The 21,205-nt window shown below is 40.8% G+C and overlaps 2 protein-coding genes and 1 long non-coding RNA gene across 5 annotated transcripts in view; 1 reads left to right on the forward strand and 2 right to left on the reverse strand.

Moving 5' to 3' along the window:
• Window positions 1–21,205, forward strand: part of LOC113576743 — a 43,296-nt gene that overhangs the window by 15,253 nt on the left and 6,838 nt on the right. The window lies entirely within an intron of this gene.
• On the reverse strand, window positions 1,183–7,070 carry nfil3 (nuclear factor, interleukin 3 regulated). Of its 2 annotated transcripts, none has more exons than XM_027009004.2 (2): window positions 6,953–7,070; window positions 1,183–3,212 (listed from the first exon to the last, which is right to left on the reverse strand). In XM_027009004.2, the coding sequence occupies exon 2, from the start codon at window positions 3,091–3,093 to the stop codon at window positions 1,693–1,695; it is 1,401 nt and encodes a 466-aa protein (XP_026864805.1). In that variant the 5' UTR covers window positions 3,094–3,212; window positions 6,953–7,070; the 3' UTR covers window positions 1,183–1,692. The 2 variants fall into 2 exon arrangements, with proteins under 2 accessions (XP_026864805.1, XP_026864804.1); XM_027009003.2 differs by lacking the exon at window positions 6,953–7,070 and adding an exon at window positions 6,325–6,514.
• The window catches only part of ror2 (receptor tyrosine kinase-like orphan receptor 2), a 60,774-nt gene continuing 49,838 nt past the window's right edge, over window positions 10,270–21,205 (reverse strand). The window contains exons 5-9 of one of the 2 annotated variants that reach the window (XM_027009002.2): window positions 17,403–17,524; window positions 15,196–15,510; window positions 14,480–14,725; window positions 13,919–14,124; window positions 10,270–12,623 (exon numbers count right to left, since the gene is read on the reverse strand). In XM_027009002.2, coding sequence (XP_026864803.2) covers window positions 11,196–12,623; window positions 13,919–14,124; window positions 14,480–14,725; window positions 15,196–15,510; window positions 17,403–17,524 — 2,317 coding nt within the window. In that variant the 3' untranslated portion in view covers window positions 10,270–11,195. Of the gene's footprint in view, window positions 12,624–13,918; window positions 14,125–14,479; window positions 14,738–15,195; window positions 15,511–17,402; window positions 17,525–21,205 lie in introns of both variants that reach the window. The other variant, XM_035535440.1, reaches the window with a different exon arrangement.

The raw sequence follows: 21,205 nt of genomic DNA on the forward strand, positions 1-21,205 counted from the left end.
ACGCATGAGGCCGGCAATTACGGGATGCCGGGGAAGATGGGCGCGCTTGCGTGGACCCGTCCACTAACCATCCGGATTCGGGCACGGATCTCTGCGATAGCGTGCTAACCTCTTAGCACGCTGCGAACACTTGTTATGCCCCATACAGAGCATAACAGAGAAAATAATGCATTAGTGCGTTAGAAATTTATGCAAACCCGCAGTCAAAGCAGCTCATCCCTGTCTACTTTTAATTTCACTTATACTGCATGTCCCGTGTTTGTAGGATTTGATTCTTGGTTACTTTATAAAGCTATGCCTTTGTTTTGTGCAAAATATGCTGCTAGGAAATCACTTTAAATTGATAAAGCAAAACTGTTTCATTTCGAAGTTTTAGATAGCCCAGTGTAGGCCTATTTTTATAGTGCTAAATGAATTCTTAATAACGTAAATGTAAGGCAAATTCTTGCCTGCTCTATATTTTCGCTGACTGAAAAAGGTGAATCGGGATACCAACATATCTTACCAAATGACCAATTTCATATTATATAGGCTGTAATATTTGTAGCACTAACCATCAAATAATAAAAATGTTAATGAAATCTTCATGGAATGACAGTAACATTCACAAATAAAATTCACAAGAGTTTCCATTAAGTTATCAGCTGCTTATCAGTCCTCATGTATATTAGCTGATTGAGGTCCATGATGAATTAGCCTTCTTGCGCCTCTAATATTAGAGGCTACAGCAATCTTAATTTGAAATACTGTGCACATAATGGCTTGGTGGTTAGGTGTGAGGATAAAACATAACCTTTTTAATAATATTCGAATTGTAGAATGTAATATTCAGTATATGAATATAATATTCATATTTCCTAAATCCCACAGTATGACTCCCCCATCATATTAAAGGATATTATTGCGCTTATTTGTCATTTAAAATTCAGCCATTTAGATTTTAAAGATTAGCTATATATCACTATAGCCTACAGATTTGTTTCTGTAATTTTCTTTACCTTCAAGAACATGCCAAAGTGCCAGAGCCAATTTTCCATACGGGTGCAGTCTATTACTGCCTCACTGCTAGCTTTGACACAGAAGTATACAGTTAACACATTGACAGATTACTGTGGAAATACCAAGCTTTCTCATGGCAAACATGAACCTAATTTTTTTTGTGCATCACAATATTACAACCCATTCCATGAATGTTCATTTTATTGTTTATCAACATGAGTTTCTCAACATGAAAAATGCTACCTACAGTTCATTTAAATAAAATCCAGGGTAAAAACTGTGAACCATATAGAAATGACAAAGGTAAACAAAATTTGAAAGATGCACTGTCAGTATAGAGCTGCAGTTCATTCAAAACCTTCAGATGATTCATTGTACAATACACTCTTTCAAACATCCTGGAAAGGTGAAAAAGACAAAATGGTGCTTCAGTGCTTACATATATTTATTGTAAACAAAAAAGAACATACAATGTACAACAAATTTTGAGAGAGCATTATCTTTGCATGTAATAGCCTAACATTTTGGCTTCTGGCTACTTGAAGGAGTCATCAACAGAACACGCCAAAGTACAACACTAAGTGCGCAAAACCGCTATTCATCTCAATGAACCGCAGCTTTTAGACACCATTTCAACTGCGTGGTGCAGTAGCAGACACAGTGAAAAACAGGTGTTGTGCAAACAGAGAAGCCTCAGTTTGAGTAACATCCTTTTGATACTGAGTCATGTTCAGTAGTGCTTTTGGTGGACTCAATAACAGACCCCTGTCGTCTTGCAATCATCCTTTTCAGGGAGGCCACTTCTGCCGACAGGTCAGCAATGCCCCTTTTCAAGTACAAGTTCTCAGACTCTTTAATGTCAACAATTAGTTTTTTATTCAAAGGCTCTGCTGGGTCAGGGGAAAGTCTGCTCTGGCAGCCACTTGGTGGAGCCTCCCTGTGGTCTTTGTGCCAGTATTCTGGCTGGTGGATCCAGTCCTGGACATTATTTACCTGCAGGGACAGTGGGCTTAGTGTGGACTGGTACTCAGTGGCAGATCCCTGACTCATCTGGTAGCATCCCGTTGCAGACATGTCAATGGGGCAAGAGGACTTCCCTGGGGAGTCATAGTCTGGATCTATGGCCTCCACTTTGATCTGGATGGCCCGGGCTTTGATGCGCAGTTTGTGGGGCAAAGCTGAGGCATTGGAGTCTGGCACTTTGAGGGCAGAGACTATCACACTCCTTGGGTCCGCAGTGGATGGCACTGGACCTTTGGGTACCTGCTGTTCATCCTCTCCATCTGATGACTTACTCACGGTTCCATCGTCTCCGTCAGAGGTCCTTGGTGAGTTGCTGGATGATCTGGTGATCTGCAGGAATGGGGAGGGTTGGGAGTAGCCTCCAGGGAAAGGACTATTCACATAATTTCTGTACAGTTCAAAGGGACTGGCTCGGTCCTTGGTATAGCTGCTACTTTCTAGAGGTTCTTGCTTGATGATTTCGGGAGTCCTGCAGATATTCACTAGTGGGCCACCCTGCGTCACCATGCCAGAATCAGATCCTTCTGACAAGGAGCTGTGCGGGGACTGTTTAATGACTGATATGCAGCTACCACCCAGTCGCGATGACTCCAGCTCTCTTGGGTAGGAGCCTTTGGCACTGCCAGGTGACACAAAGTCCCGGTAGAGGGCACTGGTAGAGGTGGAGATCTTTTGCACTTCCTGAGCATAGACAGCCGAGCTCACCAGACCAAACTTCAGCTTGAGAGACAGTAGCTCAGACTTGAGTGATGCATTCTCCTCTCCCAGCGCCATCAGCTTGCTCTCCAGCACCATGTCATTGAGCCGCCTCTTCTCCCGTGAGCGCTTGGCTGCCTCGTTATTCTTGCGCCTTCGCTCCCAGTACAGGGTGTCCTTCTTCTCCTCTGGGATGAACTCTCGCTTCCTACGGCATGTGGCCGTCTTAGCCTTGAACGGCAGGCTCGACAGCTTGTGATTGATCAAGTCCCTGTCTGTGCCCTGCAAAGCCATGGCTAAGACCAGGGCTTCCTCCCCACCATATGATGGCTCTTTCTTAATGGCCTGCATATTACAGTGTGGCCCAGATTGCATAAACTCATTAGTTATCAGTTGTGCTGAACAGATGCATCTTCATGATAAACCAACAGCGGTGCCATACATGTCATTGGTGTCTGCTAATAATTCCAGGCAGGGATTTATTTCTTGTTAACCTGAAGAAAGAGCATGCAAAAATTGTTTTCAGAAATCAAATACACAGAAATAAGCAATAAGTATTATGCCATTTTTTCTTTGACAATTCCTGACTGTACTTATTCCATGCAAGAAGAAGTGCATTTTTTTATATAAGGCATGTATAAATCATCTAACATAACTCATTCAAAGTTATGGGGTTATCACAAGTAGTATTCATCAGGTTCAGACAATGACAAATTATCATACATCCCACAAAAGAGGTTTATTGACACAATTGAACTCTTATTACAACAGGGTAGGGTTAAATGGGTTTTACGATAAAGCAACTGATAAATGGTTCCCTGTGTATATCTTAATTTTAATCTCTGATGTTTCCTATATGACTATATCCCACATCACTAATCACTGTATATATTCTTCCTTGACAACAAAGTTCTAAAAAAATTAAATTCAGTGAAATAAATATAATTGAACAATACATTAACAAACAAATATAATACCAATAACAAAAGATAAATTCTCTTTAAGAGTTTAAGTGGTTTCTACATATGATAAATGTACATCTGTGAGCTAGGTTCATTGAGTAATTACAGCATTATGCTCTTGACAGCAGTACATTTTGCTCTCCGTCTTTGAATTTCTCAGTGGTTCTAAACCATGACATCACTGAGTCTCAACTAGACACACTCCTGCTAGTGGCTCATAGGATTCAGCAGCTTGTCAGCTGATAAGCAATATTATGTAAATTTAACTCAGTTGCTGGCACTCCATTGCTTAATATCACAGTTTTCTATTTCTGTTGATGACTTAGTAGATAATTTGGGCTAATTTTAATCAACATTAATCATTTCTGTGATTATATGTTGGGTATATTCTTCCCAGAAAATGTACCTCCATCTCCTTCTAACAGTCAATAAATGGGTACATGATATGTAACCATATATTTGTGCTTTTGCATGTAACAAACTCATGCCGTCTTAAAAACTTTCAAAAGCACTGAAATACATACAGAATCTTATTTTCACTTCAAACACACAGAATGCCACAAGCACACTGAAACACATATGAATATCTTAAAATCAATATTTTAAAAAAAGAAAAAACTGATTAGTGGCCTGACTGACACTATAATGATATGACATGTAATTTTCTGTGGTTTTGATAGTTACGTGAACTCAGTATAATTTGGTCACCCGTCTAAGATACCTATAGTCTTGTGTAAGAAAGTGTAAGAAAGTGTCATTTATGAAGATATAACTAACTTTTCAGGAAATAGTTTCGTTCGCCGATTTAAAATTATGCAGTGCCTTAGCGCGAAGCGCCATGGAAGCGTTAAAATGATGTCATCGCCGGAGGTCGGTTACGCAAAAAGTACATTGAAACAGAGCACTTACTGGCACGTTAAAAATGATTAAAGGTTATTTTAAGCCAGGCCACTAAGTTCCAAAATATACAAGAAATACTAAAGAGATACAGGTTATGTCATATGTCCATATAACAATATTTGTTCATTCCGTCGGGATGAAGAAAAAAACCTAAAAATGGGTTGATGGCAATGACCTTCAACGTGTCGGTCCTAACAATCAATTGCTTTGCTAAAGGCTTTCGAATAGCCCAAGCTACAAATTCGGAATTGTCAATAAAAGTAATATATAGCGAATGACCGAAAAATGGTCTGCTACAGTATCTGGCCTTCCTATATGTTATAAAAAATAACCCAGCAACAACTCTGCTACGTGCTTCAAGTTTCCTTAAACTGAGGTTGCAGCCTAAACGCGTAGGTTGGGCTAGGCTACCTCCTGGGAGCACGGAACAAAGGAATGCGACTAGCCATAATCATCACACGTGGTTGAACTGAAACATCAGAGTAAACACGCAAGGATAAAATTAAATATTCACCTGGAAGCGTATTCAACAACGTAATACGGGGGGAAGTCTTTGTCTCGCTTTAACAATTTGTTTGGTTACAGATTAACGCTTAGCGTAGATTTCAGGTGTGCACTGGGTTTTTGAAATCAAATATCTTACTTTCTTGCAATATCTATGAGATTAAACAATTATTTGAGTATGTATTGTTCTATTATTAAAAGACAGTACATGTTTAAAAAAGAGAATTACGACAATCATAACCGAAACAATGCTGATGTTTTTGACAGGCCTTGTGAGCTATAACCCACGTCGATAAAAGGTTTTATAATGGCATTCGACATGTGCCCTATTTAGAACGCTAGAAGGCTACGGTAGTAAATGTGTTCAAAATTAACCAAAGTTAATACTGGCGTAAAAGTCTTTGTTAGAAAACGTTGCTGACTATTTTGATTACGCACAGCATCGCTTAGTGTTCATTCACAACTCCTCGATTCCCCAGATTCCTTTAGGCTATCTTGTAAAGAATAAAGAATATAATATGCGTGACCAGTATTCATCCAAAGCATTCAAATTATATGGTCGTTACCCAGTAATTACATGTATAATAATCTATCACCTTAAATAGACGGGAAAATTGGAACGAAGCCATGCGTTTATAGCGATTTCAGGTGTCTGTTTATACCTAGGTTTAAAAATAAAAACAAACAAACGAGGAAGTACAAATTCACTTGTAATAAATTAGGTCTTGTAAGAGATTAGGCATCCTGAATTGACAAAAAAACAAACAAAACAAAACAAAAAAAAACAAGTCCTGTAAATATTGACCTAGTCCAATCCACAGTGTCAGCGGTGTAACACCCCCACCCACATATGTCTGGGTCACTATGCCTTTCCAGTTGCTGTGATAACATTTCGAACTTACATATTTCAAATTCTTACGTGTCTACTGGCAAAGTGTGCAGTATGAATCTGTTTAAGCAGTTATCACAAAAATTACCCAGGAGTTTAAAACTGTTGCCAAATCCAGTGCAGTTATTGGGGGGGAGGGGGGAAAGTTTTTAGTGAGAATATTTATTTGGTTAAACTACTTATGAAATATTTTTCATAGGGTAGATGAATTACAGTTTCAGAAACAGTAAAGTATTAGGCTATAGTCACCAAAAATACCCAATGTATACGACTATCTGCTAAAATAGCCTAAACAAACTAGCAACTGTCCGGATGACTCACTGTAATACAAGTAAAGAAAAATAAGCATACCTTTAATTAACACAAGCTCAATCATATAGTCCGTAGTATGAAACGGCGTATATAAAAGACAAAAAGCAACACTGGTTTCATCTGCAACAATAAAATTCCAATAATTGTGAGGTAATATTTCCTTGTTTCTCCTTTGCGTTTTCCTCCCGGAGTGACTGCTGCCTCATGGATCTGTGTTAGTAGGTCACTGAAGAAGTGTATTGGCAGCGAGCAGTTACTGACATGCCTCCTAGCCAATTGGAATCCAGCATTTTCCAATTTCAACCAATGATTCGCTTTTCTTATGGATACATCAACAGTCTAATACAAATGAATGAGCTCTACTTGAGGTTCTACTGTATGTTGGACAGGCATGCAGAGAATCACTGACCCAAGGGAGAACTGCAGTTGAAAGAATAGCACTTAACACAAGCAGCTTGCCACGCAAACTAAAAAAGAATAGCATTTAGAATGAAAAGATTATTAAATAAAAGAATGAAAGTCACGAAAAACGTGGTGGTATAACATTTAAGCTACACAAAAAAAAGTGATCCATGAAATGACATTATGTCATGAGGTTTATTATCTAGTTAGATCATTTATGCATAAGCGAACCAACATCCTACGCACTGTGAAATGTGACACTTACGTGTTTGGAAATCGTTACCTAAATGAGGAGCACTTCACGGATTTGACCCGCTCACGTGTCTTTAAGGTGTAGACAACTGCAGCTCTTACAAAAACAGCAACAGCGACCTCCTAAGTTTTGTTTCAGATACAGAGCACTAGAGCGCATCCATGTTTCAATGTTCAGGTCCTGAACGATGAGCCACCTTCTGTTTCTAAAGGAAAATGCAAGAGTCTTAAATGTCAGTATCGCTGATGTGAGTATCGGTGATTATTTTTGTTGATTACAACTTGTGGTTCCGAAATAACTATTTCCCCCAATAAAACAGTTAAACATGTTTTGAAAGTAAAGAAAATGAACTATACCCAAATATAAAATTGTCAATATAGATGTGACTCATTCGGGGTATGACTCGAACTGGGCATGAAAAATGTAGGCCTACCTGATGTTAGAGCCTGTATTACTGAGTATCTGCTCTTGTAGTCTACTCTCTTGACTGTTAATTTGATAGGATATAGCCTACAACCCTGGTCTATGTGACGTATTGCACAACACATCTGAGGACGAACTTTAATACTGGATGAAACGCTGCAGGCTTGATCTCAGATTAATAGCTCTCACATTTACATTTACATTTATAGCATTTGTCAGATGCCCTTGTCCAGAGCGAGTTACTTAAGTATTTTGTACTCTTAATTAAATCATATCCTCATGCTAGCATACTTAGTGTTTAAGAATACTATCAGATTAAAACCTTGGCTAGAACAGAAATAAGTATATTTAAGTGTATATTTACGTTCGCGGTGACTTAATGAAGAGGCGAGTCTTCAGTCTTTGAAGACAGTCAGTGTCTCAGCTGTATAGTGAGGGGAACTTAACTCCACCACCGGAGTGGTGACTCGTGATTCGCAGCCATCGTCAAAGCATGCTTTCGTATAGGGTGGGCCTACCGTACCTATATATATAATTCATAAACACGTATTTCACGATTTCATATGAAAAGGACACAGTGTAAGGTGTGTGCAGTTATTTTAAGATCTATCGATCTAAAATGTGCTAAATCACAATTCAATAGAGTAATATTTATCACACATCAACATATTTTAATTACAAACGTAATCATAACACAATCTCCACTCTCCATAGTTTGCATGACATGGCATGAACAAGCGTGAACTAGCAAAGATTTCACATCTATTTCTTGGACTATCTCAGGACAGCATCGTAATGTGTTGTAAAAGAGACACAGTGGGAAACTGGCGATCGATGGAAGAAATGTATTTATTTGAAAATTATTTTGTACAGTGATTAAAATAAAAAATAACACGTTTCCTAACTCTATCTTCACCGATAAATTACCCTATAGATTAGACAATTGAAATAGATAGCTCAACGTCTATTGACTACCGTCAATATTGCGTACATTTTGCCTGGAACAATGCAATTTACTTTATTCTCAGACATCATGGTTAGAATTGCCAGGACGAGGAGACCATGTGATCTACAATTCATTCTCTCCATGTGTCGCTTTATTAACTTTGTAGCGCAATTTGTGTGGCAGACGTGGGCTCATAGACACACGTTCTGTTTGTTTAATGGTTTTAAGTTCTTTACGAATGCCTTTGGCCTCTGCAATGATTGGAGCACTATCTTCGGTGAAAGGTTTATCCATCACAATACGCGTAACACGGCCAGGCGCTGAGGCAGTTAGCTGTGAGTAATTCGGTATAGTCCCACCTAATGAAAAACCACCCGAAAAACTGTCCTGGGATGAGTCCATCGTGGAGAGGACATTGCTATGCACTCCTTTCCTCTGGGACACTTCATAGGCAACGGGTATAAGTACATTTGCGGGACTACATCCATCGTTGCACGCTTGGATTCCCGAGTGACTGCCGACATTCCAGCCTCTTTCACGGACGTCTCCCCTGAGAGCGACTTTCGGCATGATTGGAGCAGTGGTCATCCCCGCGAAGGAAACAGAATCGTAGGCTGAACTGAAACGATGCATTATATTGTCTGATCTGCATCGGCCAGAGAGAGCATAAGACAAACAGTTGGTTTCTGCCAATGGGGTCAGCGCCGCAGGGCCAGAGAACTCTACCAAAGAACGCAGATAAGCATCTCTTGGCAGTTCTTGCGCTATGGGATATTCCACTATAGTACCAAGAGGATATTTTACACCGAGGCCATGATAATGAACTGCAGAAAGCGCAGCCTTCAGCTTTTCATTTTCCCGAAGAAGTTCAACGGCGCGTGTTTCCAAGAAATATTCCTCCATGCGCTTGCGCTGACGCGACCGTTTTGCAGCTTCATTATTTCGACTACGTTTGAGCCAGTAGTTGTCGTCTTTCTGTTCTTCTGGTGTGAACTCTCTTCTTCGACGTGTTGTGCCATTTGCCTTCACAATTCTACCAGCCTTAGATCCTTGCAAGGAGTTCGCGAAGCTATTGTAACTGGTCCGCAAGTCGTTAACACCAACAGGCTCATCGTGCGCAGAGCAACAAGCGAGAGATGTCATCGTGGCAGAAATATAACATAACACATGAACCTCTTGATGTTGGCCACTTCATTTAACACGAAGCAAGCTTTATGCAAAAATTAGCATTTTGAGCGTGTCCGGTTATTTTAAAGGTTTGTACAAATTTAGAAATAAAGAAATCAGAAGGAAGAGGTCTGTTAAATATGGTTTAGTCACACCTTTTCTGGAACCGCAAACTATATTAACGCCCACTGCGCAGGCCATTGGTTATCTTACACATTTACATTCTTGGATGGTTGATGCCCTTCTGTTAGCTCCTGACTCCTGACTCCTGACTTGACACGAGACAGACTTTAAAAAAATGCTGCCCGTAGTCAGGTATGACTTCCTGCGCATGTGTAATAACGGTATGTGGACATTTCCGACATTTTGCCTATAGAGAGGTAATTAAGGTGAATTTATGAAACACAGACATGTTTTTAGCAACACTCGAGGATTCTCATGGGCTAAACATGCGTAGACTGTTTAGCAAGTGAGGCCTAGGTATCAAATTGTATTCACTTAAATGATGCGAAGGTCAATTCTTTTTGCTCTTCTGGCTATTAACATACTCATAAAACAAACTCAATGCGTTATTAGAGACTGACATGTATGGACATTTAAATTTTCATTTGCATGGAAAATGCAATGTCAACTAAACCATACTCGTTTTGTTTGAGAGGAGAGAAAAAAAAAAAAAAAAAAAAGACAATCCTGACAATATAACTAGAACAGTGAATCAAGACTGCTCAAACAAGTGAACCTGAATTTTACAATACAAATTGTAAGGGGTGAAAAAAAAAAAAATCACAACATGTGCCACATATCCCTTTATTTGACACTCCATATCTCTGGATGTACACAATATATGGTTAAATTCTGTTATGACAGCTTGGTAAAAAGCAAATATCTGGTTTAAAACACAATTTAAGTAATACCGCTGGCTAAACAAAAATTAAGAGAGTAAAAAGAAAATAAAAATCACTTAATTTCTTTAAGAGAAAAACTGACATAAATTACAAATCTTTACAAGTTTTTGCACCTTAAAAGCAACTAGATCTGTTGACCTCTCACTTTTTCTACAAAACATCTGTGCGGCAGTGTGTGTTGCAGAGTTTTAAGTCAGTCACGTAAAAATTGGCAGTCCATTATCTTACTCAAGATTCAGATTCTGGAACAGGACATATAAGTATCAATGCATTAAACATAGGAGTCTCATTCTCACATTACCAAGAATGAGACAGAGACTCGGATTGTCTGGCCTTTCCTATACGATGAAGTCTTGAATTGAAAGCAGAACAAAAAACTGGAGAAAACAAAAGATAAAACTTGGTGGTAACAACAAAATCCTTATAAAAAAGATACAATGTTTCATGTTGCACAGCAACAGTAAGAACACAAATTCTTCTGAATGGCTTTGCAACATGTTTGATTAAAAAAAAATTTCCATGTTATATATGCAACTCAATGACTGTGGAAAAGGGAGAAGTTAGACTTAGATTCTTCATTGCAGACCACTAAGAGTAGCTAAACAATATATCTATTTGTCACCAGTCCTAGAGGTACAGCCTCAAAAATGAAAAACATGTTTTGGAGACTGCCAAAACCCCATAAATAACATTCAGTTTTTGTCTCAATCATTGGTTTCTCTTTGTTTTTTTATACTGATACTCAACTGGCAGACACTACAAAAGTCACACTTCACAGGACAGCTCCTGCTGCCATTGGGTCTCAAAAGCCTTCCTATGCTTCTGAGTGCATTTCACTGTCATCCATTTGTGGGCTGTCATTGTCTCCTAGAAGCTCAGTTTCTGGGACAGACATGTCCTCATTGTGGAGGCCATTCTGGGAAGCACCATCTGCCATGTTCTCTTCAGCTGCCTTAGCATCCTCACTCAGGAGGGCGGCTTTCTCTGTGCCTGATGCATTGGATGGCGCTGTGGTAACATAGCCTGTGCTGGTGGAGCCACTGCCACTGTGGTGTGAACCTGCCTTAGCTACCATCTGTGGGTGCATCTGCTGTGAGGGTATTTGCATGGGGATCTGCATGGGGTAGAAATTCTGAAGGTATGGATAGGCTGGCACAGGCTGGTAGCCATTGACTGGGATATAAAGTTGTGGCGGTACCATGGGTCTCATCTGGCTCTTCATGGGCATGAACTGGGGCTGGGGAAAGGGTGAGGGCTTCTTGGGGCTGATGTAACGTGCAGCACTGATGTTACTGACAGGGCTTGTGCTGAGCGAGCTTGTCTGGGTTGTGTTGCTCGTTCCAGAGGTCTGTGCCAAGCTGTTGTAGTTGGACAAGCTTTCCCAGGTGCGCAAGCGTGCATGGATGTCCTTGAAGCGTGGCCGTCTCGCAGGGAACTCGTTCCAGCACTCCAGCATGAGTGTGTAGATCCAGGCAGGGCAGTCATCGGGGCAGGACAGCACTTGTCGGTTGCGTACCATCTCGATCACATCCTGGTTAGAGTAGCCACAGTATGGCTGTAGACCATAGCTGAAGATTTCCCACAGCACCACGCCATAGGACCAGATATCCGAGTCGGTGGAGAATTTGCCATATGTGATGGCCTCAGGAGACATCCAGCGGATAGGGAAAGGACTGTTGCCCATCAGCTTGTAGTAGTCAGCAGAGTAGACATCACGGAAAAGCCCAAGATCAAGAATCTTCACATTGAGTTTCTCACAGACCAGGATGTTCCGAGCAGCAAGATCTTTGTGGACCACATGGTGACTGGACAAGTACTCCATTCCAGCTGCCACCTGGGTAACTATGTGCAGAAAATCCGCCTGCTCAAGGGCCGACTTAACCGTTTTGTCATCGTCTGAGCTGCCAACGTCAGAGTGTGGTGAACGCATGACCAGGAACTCATGTAGGTCACCATGGCCTGAGTAGCTGAAGATCATGCTCATGGGTTGCTCTTTGGTCACCACTCCCAAGAGGCACACGATATTTGGGTGCTGAAGACGTGAACGGAGCATGGCCTCATGACGGAACTCTTCACGCAGGGTCCCCTCATCCTTGTCTTTTACTGTCTTGATGGCTACTACTTGAGTCTGCTCTCCAGGTGCCGTGCTATAAAGGTGACCTTTGTAGACCTTTCCGAAGCGGTCTTCTCCAAGCTCCTCCATGAAGCGTACAGCAGACAAGTTGATTTCTCTGAGCTTTGCCTGTGAAGGTAAGATCATAGTAGTTATTCTCTAATCAATTACTTTTATATAAAGAGTAATGTGGAATTTAAGTGAAGTTATCCTGTTAGGTTATATTGCTGTTTATTTTCAATGCACAGAATACATATAGGAGTGATTGCTTATAATGTCTTAGACAGTGGTTTGCTGGTCTCTCTAGCATTAAGGACTACAGTAACCCACTCCCTTGGATGAGAGTTTGATCAGAAATGGCAGAAGACAGGTGTGAGTGCATCTGAAGGCTTTTGGAGGATGGCTTGGTGTCAAGAAGGGCAGCAAAGAAGCCTCTTCTCTCTCAAGAAAAACATCAAAAACAGACTGACATTTTGCAGCAAGTATAGGGATTGGACTGCAGAGGACTGGAATAAAGTTATTTTCTCTAATGAAGCCCCCTTCAGACTGTTTGGGACATCTAGACAATTGATTGTCCAGAGAAAAAAAAAAGGTGAGCACTACCATGATTCCTGTGTCATGCCAACAGTAAGGAATTCTGAGACCATTCATGTGTGGGGTTGCTTTTCATTCAAGGTGGGTTTGCTCAAAATTTTGCCTAAGAACACTGCCATGAATAAGAAATGGTATCAAAACATCCTCCAAGAGCAACTTCTCCCAATTATCCAGGAACAATTTGGTGATGAACAATGCTTTTCCCAGCATGACAGAGCACCATATCACAAGGCAAAATTGATAACCAAGTGGCTTGGTGAACAAAACATTGAAATTTTGGGTCCATGGCCAGGAAACTCCCCAGATCTCAATCCCATTGAGAACCTGTGGTCAATCTTAAAAAAGAGGGTGGACAAATAAAAACACAAACTGTGATCAACTCCAAACACTGATCAGGCAAGAATGGGTTGTCAGTCAAGACTTTGTCCAGAAGCTGATATCCAGAATGCCAAAGCGAATTGCAGAAGTCTTAAACAAGAAGGGTCAACACTTTAAATATTAAGTCTTTGCTTAAAACTGATGTGTGTGTCAATAATAAGTTAAAAAAAGAAACAAAACTTATGAAATGCTTATAATTGTACTTCACCATACCATATAAACATCTGACGAAAGGATCTTAAAAAAAAAAAAAAAAACAAAACAAAAAACAAAAAAACAAAAAAACAAAACTGAGGCTCAAAACTTTGGCCACGACTGAACATGCTGATCTTGAAAGTAAGATCACATACAACATTGGAATGTATATTGTGTGTTCAACAATATCAGTGTTTTATTATTATTGCAAGAACAACATGTAGCAACATAACTGGGCAAGGCAGGGAATTTAATACCTGATGCTTGTGCTGATTGAGAAGTGGCAGCTCCATGTCTTGACTGGGAGATGCGGCGAGCTGCCGGCGAGGAGGAGTGTCTACTGACTCCTTCTGCTTGTTACGGCACATGCAGACCAGGAAGAAGAGGCAGGCAATGACCAATGGGATGGCAATGCTGGGGATGAGGATGTAGAGTATCTCCTTCTTCATGTTCTCTGGGGGTTCTAGGGTTTAAAACACTGAATGAAAACTAATGAAATTTGTCAAATGTTCAAAAATCATAAGTGAACACAGATCTAGAACATTTTTGATGCATATGTTGGCAAATGAAGGTCTATAAGGCATAATGGTGTCATGGAAATTTTCTCTGAAAATAGTAAATTATTAGATGTGAGAGAATGATGTTCAGAGTAAAACCAATTACCTTTATTTCTCATTGAAGTTCTAAAACTACCCATCCTTCCAAACATCACTTTTTTTCTACAGTACATGCATAAACCAGAATGCAATGTTTAAATATTTGGAATCAAATGTGGTCATTATGGAATTTCTTCCAAAGTGGGCATTTCGTTTACTCACTGCATGGACGGATGTCACAGATATCCACCCTCGTATGGGGGTCAAGGGTGAAGCACCAGGGACTTTCCATCTGCCCGCCTGGGTTCCTGCAAAAGTTGTGCCCCCCTTTGAGCTCTGGATACTCCACATGGGTCAGGTGATGGCTGTGTGGGTATTGGTTACTCCAGGGCTGGCACTGGTGGCCAGACTTGGTTACACTGACGGTGCCTCTGTAATTGGCACCACTGCCGTTGTAACAGCTGTGATCTGAAGGAGAATCTTTCACAAGGATTTAAAGTTAGAAGAAAGAAACATTTGGACAGCTAAATTAATCACTACACAAACTTGCAAGATAAGTGGTAAATTGATACTATATTATGCAGTATTGTGTGGCATCACATTGATTGCACAAACAGCAAAAACCTCATGTGTACCACTAGAGGGCAATATTGATGAATTTGTTTCTATTTTTTTTATTTCAAAGTTTTAATTCCTGTGGTTCCCCAGACAATAGATACATTTGTACTGCCTCTGCTCCCAACACAGTTGATCAATGTGATCTGAGTTCTGAGTGATTTGAGAAAAGTATACTGGAATGCAAAAATAAAAGTGAACTGGCTTGGTTTTCATCCAGTTCTGGTTTAGTGTCATGATACCATTTCAATTATACTTCAGAGAACTCATCACTGGCATCAAGCTCCCAGGCTGCAGCCATGATCTGCGGCAGGTCCACCTACATGTCTCCAGGCGGTCAGTGGGCACACCGATTCGCATGCAGCTGGCGGCGTCGGGTGATCCCGGGTGGGGTAGCAGGTGGCAGTTGGGCAGCTCTAGTTGCATGAGGATGAGCGGGTTGGATCGTGCAATGGAATATTCAACACGGCACAGGTCGTTCTCCAGCGCCTCACACTCGTCCCTGCAGAGCTGGCGCTGCCGTGGGCCCCTGGTACCTTCCTCACATAGTGGGAACACGTAGTGACAGAAAGAGGGGATGGCAAACTGGGAGCACTGGTCGGACAGCTGGGTGGAGGTCCCAATCATGGTAAACGCAGCTGGGGGTGGGGTGGGGTGGTATAAAGTGAGATGAGAGAATATGATTAACTGCTGTACAACAATCTGTTTTCTGTAATCTGTAGTTTCAGGAAGTGATAGAATTGGACACAGACAAAACAGATAAATTTTGAGCATCAAAAAATATTAAATATAGCTAAATGTTACAAATAATTCTTTGCAATACAAGTTATTCATTTAATCTTTAAATGAGCAAAGAGGAGATATTTCTGGGATCCTTTTAAATGCTTTGTACTGCTGGATATCTTATGATCCATTTTCCTCCTAAATTCTCCTCACTGTCTGAAGGAGAGAGAAAAATTGTTTTGTAACTCAAACCTTTTTCAGTTAGGGGCATTTTTCTATTCAACTAAGAACATATAACCCTCAGTTGAACGAGATTACATGTAAATAAAAGTAATGAAATTATATGAACTCAATTTCCTGAGAAAAGTGAAGCCAAACATGACATCAACATACTGAGCTGAGGAGTAGTAAGTCATCATCTTGTCTGACAAAGTTATTGCAAAGAACCTATTAAATTTCAATACACAATAAGATTTTTGTTTCATCGGCCTTCTGGTCCCTTCTGGTGATTATGTCCAAACCTGAGATCACATTCATAAGGGAAAAAAACAAGCATAATGTCTAATGTCTTTAATAATACGAATTACTTTTCTGAATATTTAAGAAAGTAAAAGTGAGGTTACAGATTTCTTAGGAGAATATCTGTGTACATAATTATTATTTGGCAACTATAAGTGTGCAGAATTATTATGCAACTAAATGGAAAATGGAAATTTTCCCATCTCACTTGTTTATTTTCATCTGTTACAGTGAGAATAATAAAAAACAAATCAAAATATGTAATAAACCTTTTTTTAAAAATCCTGAAAAGGTCCAACTAGCTCATCTTTAATAAAAAAGAATTGAAGTGTAGCTCCATGCACTCTGTGCACTGGAGGATAACGGGTTCCTGGTCACTTCATGTTTCATTCTTCTCAAATCTTTGGCAGTTCATTTGTATTTCTCTTTTTTTTCTCAGCACGTTTCTTACAGCCCTGTTGATTATTTGCAACAAAATGTTTGATGGTTCTGTGATCAAGCACCGATATCTCAGCAATTTTAAGAGTGCTGCATTCCTCTGAAATTTTTTTGTTGTTGTTTTGACTTTTCAGAGTCAGCTAAGTCTTTTTTGGCCCATTTTGCTTGAGGAAAAGAAGCTGCCTAATAATTATGCACACCTTGATATAGGGTGTTGATCTCCTTAGGCCACACCCTCGCTCATCACACAAACACACATCACCTGATATGCACAAATCCAATAAGCATTCAAGTTTATACAACTTGGAGTTGGAAAATATGCATAAAAATACTGATATGGTCAAAATGCTCTCTTGCCTAATAATTGTGCACACAGAGTATGATACTTCCAAATGTCTACCAAAGTAATTTTCACCAATCATATTTGATGCATTACACACTTTTAAATTAATACCATAACAGACAAACCTCCTGCAAATAATATTTTCCATATGCCTCCACATGAGAGTGCCCCACAGATAGACATAATGTACATGGAAACAATACATGCAGCAAAGCACAAGTCACGTTCTGGCAACTGTAGTCCCAATGGGAGGGAACAGCTGGAATGTTTATCATACAGCTTTCTAAGCTATTAATATTTTGCTTCCCTAGGATAGAATACATTTCTGTACATCAACTAAAAGAGCCCAAATCAAGAACAGCACAGGACCTTAGCCATGAGAGTAATGAGAACTAAGCAGCCTGGCAGCTGACCTGAGGGTGATGTACATGAAATTGCGCGTGTTCTTAACTTGGAGAGTTGTGAGATTGTGAATGCAGGCTGCGGGGCTGTATGGTTACCCCTTACCTGTGATGCGGTTCTCACTCTCCCCTTGCATCTGCAGAGACTGCACATAGATGCTCCTGTTCCCAATAAAGCGAGCACACGCAATGCCCCGATATGGCTGACAGAAGCCCTTCTCATGGGTCCTAAGAAACATAAAGCACAAACACATAAAGGACAAACGAGACAAATCATCCCTTACACACAAGGGATGACATTCCTAATAATTACATTACACATTTCTAACATGAATATGGTAATATAAACAATAATAAGGCATTAAACTAATAAGAATAATAAATCATCATCATCAACATCATCCGTGAATACACAAATATTCGTTTAATATTAACATTTGGCTCATGTTGAGTCTCAGTGCATTAATCGCAATACGTTTCAGATGAGCAAACGTTAATGTTCATATAGGTGTGCTTCCCTGCTTCAGAAGCTATACAGCACTGCTCAAACCAAAAGATTTTGAGAAGCCCGTGTATGACTGCATGATCACATCCAATGCTGAGGGTTTGAAATCAAGCTCTAGTGGTCTGGGGAATTTAACCTCAACAAGAAATAAATGGTCATACTGAATTTCTTTTCCCCAATTTCATGACAACTTACTAACTCACTAAATTATAGATTTAGTATTTGTTATTTGTCTGGGGTTCACTTTGGATTGTGGACATCTTGGACTCCACTACATCTAAAAATGTGTCCAGTTGTTCCACATGTATACAAATGGTGCCAGAGCAACTATGTCTTATGACATTTCACTGATAAAAAGGATCCCATGGTTCTCTAAAGAAGTTTAAGATGCGTCACTTATACACAATAGTCATCACAGCATCTATTCATGTAATGGAATACTTCTCTTATGAAAAACTACCATAAAAATGGCACCAGGCTGCAGAATTGTCTGCATAAAAAAAGTGATTGCAGTGGAAAGCACAATAAGGTCCACAAGAGGCAAAATCAAGCGTGCACATATAGACACGCTCATGCAGACGCACACACAAACAAAACAATAAAACAAGCTTGCAAAACCTGCTTTAGAAAACATCTGAACAGTTATATACCACAAAGAAATAAGCATGAAAGTCATTCAGTAATTGTGCTCTACAACTGCACATGGAGCGCATAAGGAGCTTGGCATTTGTTTCATTCATCAACACCTGAAGGATGGGAGAGGAAAGTGTTATTCAAAAGAGGGGACAGACAGCATGCTGCTCCTAATAGGCTGGCATTTATGTTCACCCAGCTTATTGCCCTTCTCAAAACATTGGGTACAGCTGTGGGCCCAAGCCCAGTCAGGTTCCGGTCCAGCGGCCCAAAGCCGACCCAAAGCCCTAAGCCAAAGGAAGAGGCAAGCCACAGGGATATGTTGAGATACTCCAGCAAACACATCACATCTCAGGACACCATATGCACACTGTTCTGCCAAGTCCAGGCATGCAAGCAGAGGCGGCTTGCAAGGGCACTGAGGTTGCCCACTGGTTTTCTTCACATTTCCCAAACTGACAACTTGTACATCCTTTCTCTTTCAATTAGGCGATTAAAACATGCGAATGGATTGTGTGTTTGTGTGTGTGAATAGAGTTCAACAACCGTACCGTCTAAAAGAATTTTCCACTATTAATTTTTCACTTTGCTATTCTCCCCACGGCATAGTGCTAAAGGAGCAGTCAATGGCCAAAAAGGCCAATTCTGCTGACATCCATATCACACATGGTTATAATTTTACTGCAGTTTTAAGTGACTGGGGGAAATTTGAAGACTTGAGCTTAACAAGAATTAGATTTACTTCCTACCTCTTTCGGCAAAAAATATGTTAGTGGGCAAGGACATATAAATGACTTCATACATACAAGAACTGGAGGAATTCCCATAAAGTTGCACTACAGAGTTTTTATACAAAAGAGTTTCTGTCCTTGTTCTACACAGTTAATGTAAGAAGTCTAGAACCTATATTTATGCAAAGAAGAGGGTGTGGCCTCAAATGGTCTGCAGGATGGCCCAAACTGGCTGCTTGTAGTTGGTTCTTTATAACAAACGTAGAGCTCAGTAGTCTAGCTCTGAGGATCAAAGCACGTTTGCTCGTCAGTCAGCTGGAATGCCTTTTTGGCCGGAAACTTTTTTAAACTAAAAGTGTGCAAGAGGACGCTAGAGGTGGCAGGGTGGAGTGGGCGGAGTTAGCATGTAGGCTTGAGCCATGCTGCAGCCTCCACTGGAACCTGACTCCCAGAACTGCCCTTCAACACCTGCCCCCAACTGGAGGAGCAGGAACAGATGGGGTGTGGAGACCGATGGTGGATATGCAGTGGGACTGGGGCAGCAGCCCCCATGCCTGGACCCTCTGCATGCTCATCAGCACCCGCCTGCTCCAGCAGAGCATGCACAATGTCTTCATTCAAAAAAACCTTCCAGGGTTCCTGCCACCTCTGTGCCAAAATGCACTTCCATCCTCAACATGCTGGAGCACTTGTTTGCTTGCATGCTGGAGCACTTGTTTGCTTGCAGATGGCCAAGCAATCGGATTAAGGCTCAAACAGAGCATGTTGCCAGGTGGAATTTAAATTTGAGGAAAATGCACCTGGGCGTGGGGAATAAAGCTTCCGGTGGATGAGTGGCTGTGATCTCATATCTCGAACGGGGCTGGACGGCATTCGGACTGCCTTCAAGGCCGGCGCATAAGTGCCTGATCAGTGCCAGGCCTCCTGCAACTGAATGCTGAGCTGGAGGATAAATGCTAACAAACCGCTTTGCCTCCCCACAGAGGTGAACACCCAGCTAGATTCCTGTGTCATGCTGAATTTATGTCCAGCAATGCTTTATACAGAATGCAAGGCAAACTCCAAAGGATAAAAGCAAACAAGGCCAAGAAAAGGAAGCAGGAGATTGTATTCCATAAACAAACCATGGGACAGGCTAGGAAAAAGTTACAGCTCTGAGTTAGGGGAGTAGCTAAGTGTAACTGATCCATTTGATTTGCCACAAAGAAACAATTGAATTGCTGGAAACCTCAGTAAAGATCACCTGGAGAGAAGCGCTAAAATGGTTAGGCTTAATGGTAGATTCAGAACCAGATGCTGGTGGACTGACTGTTCACTGTTACAGCACCTCTATTTCTGCTTATTATTCACTGACTCCAGTTCGCATAGAGAAGGCTTTAATTGTAGCTCTGTTGGTTGTCTCTCTCACCACAAGATGGCGATAATTACCCCCAAAACACAAGTTTGAACCAGCATGTGCATAAAAAGAAGAACACTTTCCCTGTCACATGTCCTGCAGTGAGTCTTGGGATTTCCAAATAAAACAACAGCCATAGTAGAATGAACCAATTACACCCGTTCTGAGGTTTCAGCTCTTGTTTTATGAATTACTGCCACTGCAATCGGCAGACAAACCGGCAGACACACACACACAAAACTGTAAGTGGTCTCCCAGTGAGTCAGAGGAAAAGGCAATAGATTGAGGGGCAGTCAGATGGACAAAAGCATTCCTGAGCGGGATTTACAGCACAGTTCTAATCAGGCTGACAGATCCGAGACTGCTGACTGCCTGGGGGTCCTGCATCATGGAAACAGTGCTTATCACTAACATACATGTGCTGTGACACACACACACACACACACACACACACACACACACACACACACACACACACACACACACACACACACACACAAAGGGCAGAGCTGCTCCTATTATCAATTGTGACTTGGAGTAAGTGCGAGTGTGTGTGTAATATGTATATATTTGTGTGTGTCACAGGGGATATACTAATAACAATGTGTTGGCTAAAACCATTAAAACATATGTCCATTAAAAGA

Source organism: Electrophorus electricus, chromosome 17 (genome assembly GCF_013358815.1).
Source record: "Electrophorus electricus isolate fEleEle1 chromosome 17, fEleEle1.pri, whole genome shotgun sequence".
NCBI classification, from domain to species: Eukaryota; Metazoa; Chordata; class Actinopteri; order Gymnotiformes; family Gymnotidae; genus Electrophorus; species Electrophorus electricus.

Bases quoted from the DNA above. Each gene is read 5' to 3' on its own strand.
- nfil3 (XM_027009004.2), bottom strand. From the start codon at position 3,093: ATGCAATCTGGGCCACACTGTAATATGCAGGCCATTAAGAAAGAGCCA.